Source organism: Helobdella robusta, assembly GCF_000326865.2.
Source record: "Helobdella robusta unplaced genomic scaffold HELROscaffold_7, whole genome shotgun sequence".
Lineage (NCBI taxonomy): Eukaryota > Metazoa > Annelida > Clitellata > Rhynchobdellida > Glossiphoniidae > Helobdella > Helobdella robusta.
In genome coordinates, this window is record NW_008705398.1 from 2,402,816 (window position 1) to 2,408,250 (window position 5,435).

Sequence of the window (5,435 nt, forward strand, 5' to 3'; positions counted from 1 at the left end):
CTGACTGACTGACTGACTGACTGACTGACTGACTGACTGACTGACTGACTGACTGACTGACTGACTGACTGACTGACTGACTGACTGACTGACTGACTGACTGACTGACTGACTGACTGACTGACTGACTGACTGACTGACTGACTGACTGACTGACTTACTGACTGACTGACTGACTGACTGACTGACTGACTGACTGACTGACTGACTGACTGACTGACTGACTGACTGACTGACTGACTGACTGACTGACTGACTGACTGACTGACTGACTGACTGACTGACTGACTGACTGACTGACTGACTGATTGGTTTATGTTACTACAACTTATAAAACTCATTCAAATTGAATTGTCACCCAAATTGAAATTTGAAGTTAATTTTGTTTTTCATTTGTTTTTAAGGTGACAATGTTTGCAAAGATCCTGAAAACGTTTGTTTTCAGGATTCTTCATCACCAAGATGGATGACGTCATCTTCATCAACAGCTTCCTGCAAATGTTACTGTCCATCTTATGGAAATAAAATATGGATGGGTGATGAACTGAAGTGTCAAGGTTACAAACATTTGTCGTTGTAATTTAAAATTTTATGAGGGTGGTTATAATAATATTAGATGGGGGGTCTTCATTAAGGAGGTGGTTATTAGGTGGGGGTCTTTATTGGGAGAGGGGTCATTAGAAAAATGCTTACATTAAAATCTGGAGAATTGATTTTGGACAGATATCGAGAAAATAAAAAATTTTAAAAAATGAAGAGTGATAATAGAGTAGAGTGCTAGAGACTTGCCTGAGTTTTGCGTTCTTCTTCAATTTTGTGATGCGGTACTTAATCGTAACATTCATTAACAACATCCTTCACTGTCGGCAAGTTCAAACAATTTTCGCTCATTATAAAATAACAAAAAATATTTTTATAAAACCTGCCAACTGCCACAGCTCCAACCAACTACTTCCTGATCGCTGACATGATGAGCATCAAGTTGCTGGGGGCAGATTTGAAGGGTGACCGATCAACGTACATGCTCCTGACTGCTGGCCACAGCAGCAGCTTTAGTGCCGTCGCTTTTGACGCCAAACGGCAACTGCTGCTTTTCAGTGATGTTAACAGGTTGTTGTTGTTGTTGGTTTTTTATGTTTTTGTTGCTTTTAATAGTTATCTGACTGTTGTTGTTGTTGTTGTTGATGATGATGTTGTTGTGTTATAATAGTTGTTAAAACTGTTTCATCAATCGTCATCTCATTGCTTAAATTAGATTGTTTCAGTGCAATAGCACAACAAAAGCCTTTGGTTGACATTGTTGTATTGCATTTTATTAAATAAAATACAGGTTTTGAAAATAATTGAGACTTACTTTAAATCTTATTTGCCGAGTTATCTCAGTCGGTATAGAAGTGCCATATCTCCTTCGTTTTTTTTCGCCCTGACCTGGTTTGAACGCTGTCCAAAACTTGAAGACTACCATACAACTTCGGCAGACGATCCGATGTTTTAGCTTGCATACAAATGTGTATGCACGTTGTGCAGCGTGTGTGATGCGGTCTTTGAGGCACACAATTTTGACAGAAAATAAGCTTGCACTGTTCAGCTCTCTCATGTATTTGTTGGTCAGAAGCCATTAAAGTTATTAAATAAAAACTTCCATGTTCTTGCCATCATCACGTGGATTTTGTTAATGTTTTTATTTGATATAACTTGGAATAATATTACTACAAACAAATTTGTAAATTCATTAAAATTTAATGAAATCATTAAAGAAAATACTGATAATACAATTTAAGCAGTTATTTGGTTATTTGATTGACCCTTTATGCATTGGTTCAGTCGTGTGATCATGACCATGAAGACTTCTGATCCACCCAGCAGCAGCAACAACAACAACAACACAACATCATCACAGTCTTCCAAACAACAACCCCTGGCATACAGCGTTGAAGGTGTCGTTGATGACATGCTCATACATGGCGACCACCTGTACTGGCTGGCGAACGATGCTGGCATTGTTGCCAGAGTCCTCCTGGCTTCCTTGGACAACAACAACACCACCAACGTCAATAGAAATAACAACAACAATGCCAACAACAACACTAACTCTGATAGTAGAAGCAGCAAGACCAATAAAATCAGTTACGAGACATTGTATTCCAACTTGAGTCTACCGAAGAACTTGGTCCTGTATGAGAAGTCCATGTTCGCTCGTTACATTCTTGTCAATTGCTGCTCTTAATGTTTATTATTTAATTATTTAATTTTTAAATGTGAATTGGTGAAATCTGCAAGCTACACAGCCTGTTCAACCTACACCACACACACACACTCACACACACACACACACACACACACACACACAAACACACACACAAACAAACAAATACATACAAACACACATACAAACACACACACACACATACACACACACACACACAAACACACACACAAACAAACAAATACATACAAACACACATACAAACACACACACACAAACACACACACACACATAGACACAACCAAACACACATACATTCACACACGCACAAATACACACTCATGCACAAATACATTCAGGCAACTCTACTGGACTTGCGACAACTCACCTTCAGTTTGGATGATGAATTTGAACAATACGACCAACAACAACAACAACAACAATTACAACAACGTCATCACATTCAACATAACATCGGTGGCCAGGCCTGTCTTGTATATTGACCAAGCAAATGACTCCTTGTTCGTCCTCGACAAATACAATGGCCTCATTCAATCCTGCAACCTCGCTAATCTATGTACGTTTTCAATTATTACCAGCATTATTATTATCTGTAATAATAACTATTATTATTTGTTAAATATTAAAATTATAATTATATGATAATATATGTTACAATAATTTTGACTCCGTGAGCAATGATTCGCTGTTATTCCCAAATTAATTAAAAGTTTTAATTAATTAATTAATTAATTTGTCGTTCGCTTGCACTTGTTGCTTATTTATTTGGCTTCATATTTATATTCAGTGAATATTCAAAATCAGTGAGCTGAAGGTTAAAAGTAAATTTTAAAAAAATGCAGTTTCAAATTATTTTGCATCAGATCATTCAGTCAAGGAAAAAAACTGTTTCCGCAATTATTCCATCTGAATGTAAGCGGAGATTGATTTCATGAAGATAAAACAAATGGATTTGACCACTTCGACCAACTTTCTTGAATGAACTGTTTGAACATAGAAAATGACTTTGATAATGACTTATTAATTTTTTATATATCATCAGATCTTGTAAATTAAAAAAAATCAACAATTCAAAAAAACAAATTCCAACAGCCTCGTACGATGGAAAAACACCTCCCTGCAGCAAAGTTACGACACTACCGGGTTCAAACGCAAGCCTTTTCTATTCCTTCCTCGTCAAGAACGCAGTTGTTTATTACGTGGACTGGAACTCGAGAGCCTTCTACGCATACAACTGGCAGACGAAACGACGGTCGGCACTGACCGAGAACCTCAGCAGGCCCACCAGGTTCCTCCTCCACCATCCCTCCAATCTCTCAGGTCTCCCTATATTAAATTTCATTTCGCTTTTTTATATTTTAAACGAGTTGTCTTATTCAAACTGTTTCTAAATTACGTTTGTGAAAGAAGTTGGATGGAAAATTATTTAAACTGATTTTGAAGTGGTCGCCAACCACTGAGATGTGTGCATTTTGGTTGAACTTCATGTAACTAATTAGAAAACATGTTCAGATACTGATAGTTGCAGGCAATCATGAATAATTAACACGCAGATAATTGCCGCCAGTCCCCCTGTGTGAACGGCTGCAACCCCATAGTGGGAGGGTACTTTTGCAGCTGCCCCCCAGACCAGGTGCTCAGTTACGATGGGTTCAAGTGCATGCAGGGACAGTTCAACCAATGTTCGTTGCTCCATTTATATTTATTTGTAACAGATGTATATACTGAACTTATTTCAAAATTATCGTAAAAGATTTTTTGTATTAAAAATTGACTTTTTATAAAAATGCTTTAATATGGACAATTTAAAATAGATTGGAAAATAGAAATTCAGTTTTGACATTATTATTATTATTTATTTATAAATTAATTTTTTGAGGTGACAACAACACATTGCGTGGGATAAACATTCGAACCAAGTTGCCGCAACAGAGCCCAATTGCCGCAACAGAGCCCAATTGCTGCAACAGAGTCCAGTTGCCGCAACAGAGCCCAATTGCCGCAACAGAGTCCAGTTGCAGCAACTGAGTCCAGTTGTTGCAAAAGAGTCCAGCAGCAGAGCCCAGTTGCTGAACATAAGGACTAGCCTCCAACCATTACACCATTTTGCAGTCCATCAGAAATAATTTCCACTACTAGGTGGACAAAGATTGAGTGTGTGTGTGATGAACATTAATAATTGACGAATCATTCAGTTGCAAACTAAACACGCGCATGTAATTTAGAAAGTTAAATCTTGTAAGTGTTAATAAAATGTTTCATATGTGTAGGGCACTATTGTTGTTGCTTTTAAATTAGATAGAAATGTCTTTGCGAGGAAATGCGATCGTGTTGTTGTTGTTGTTGTTGTTTGTTGCCGCACCATGCAGAAAACCGCACATTTTACTCTGCAACTGCTCTTCAGTCTCTCTTCATTTATCATTTGAGTTGTTTTAGATGAATTTTAAGGTGTTTATCTATTTAGAATCTATTGAAAATTGAACCATCGTTCATAATGGAAATGTCAAATGGAAACCATTGCATCTGACAACATAAATAATTGCTCGTTTGTACAACTCATTTCACTCTCAACGCAGCCACCACACTGACCACAGGATTCTTCCAAACGCTTTCTTCAAACAACCCCTACCCCACCACCTCTAGACTCTCAACTCTAACCACCAAAAAGTCATCAATCGAGTTCAACATAACGACGATCCTGATGACGTCAATCCTCATCACATTCACCACAAACTCCTACCTCATCACGACCACCACTACTCACAAGACCACTTTCAACATTTACAACATCACCACATCTTTCTGGAACATCTTCTCAACAAGGCAGCTCACCACAATTTCTCCATCAACAACCACCAAATCATCATCATCATCATCATCGATCTCTGACATTACATACACAACAACACAATCTTACATCATTCGCACATCTTCCCACACATTAAATACATCAACTGTCACCAACGACAACAACTACAACTTTTCCACGACAACTAAAACTAACCTCAAAAACTTCACCCTGACAGTCATCCTCTTAACAAATGTAACTCTCACCACTTCGACAACTCACCCTAATACTTCTGCATTCTCATACGTGATACCATTGTCATCATCATCATCATCATCATATTCACAATCATCATCATCAGCGCTACTAACATCGTCATCATCATACCTCTATTAACAACAGCTGTTAACTCTACTAATA

The 5,435-nt window shown here is 37.7% G+C and overlaps 1 protein-coding gene across 1 annotated transcript in view; it reads left to right on the plus strand.

Moving 5' to 3' along the window:
- HELRODRAFT_164869 (hypothetical protein) overlaps positions 1–4,353 on the plus strand; it is a gene marked incomplete at both ends in the record, with an annotated part of 14,755 nt that extends 10,402 nt beyond the window's left edge. The window contains 7 exons of the mRNA XM_009030816.1: positions 446–557; positions 939–1,110; positions 1,825–2,190; positions 2,566–2,783; positions 3,320–3,547; positions 3,781–3,909; positions 4,148–4,353. Coding sequence (XP_009029064.1) covers positions 446–557; positions 939–1,110; positions 1,825–2,190; positions 2,566–2,783; positions 3,320–3,547; positions 3,781–3,909; positions 4,148–4,353 — 1,431 coding nt within the window. The remainder of the gene's footprint in view (positions 1–445; positions 558–938; positions 1,111–1,824; positions 2,191–2,565; positions 2,784–3,319; positions 3,548–3,780; positions 3,910–4,147) is intronic.
- Positions 4,354–5,435: the final 1,082 nt, after the last annotated feature.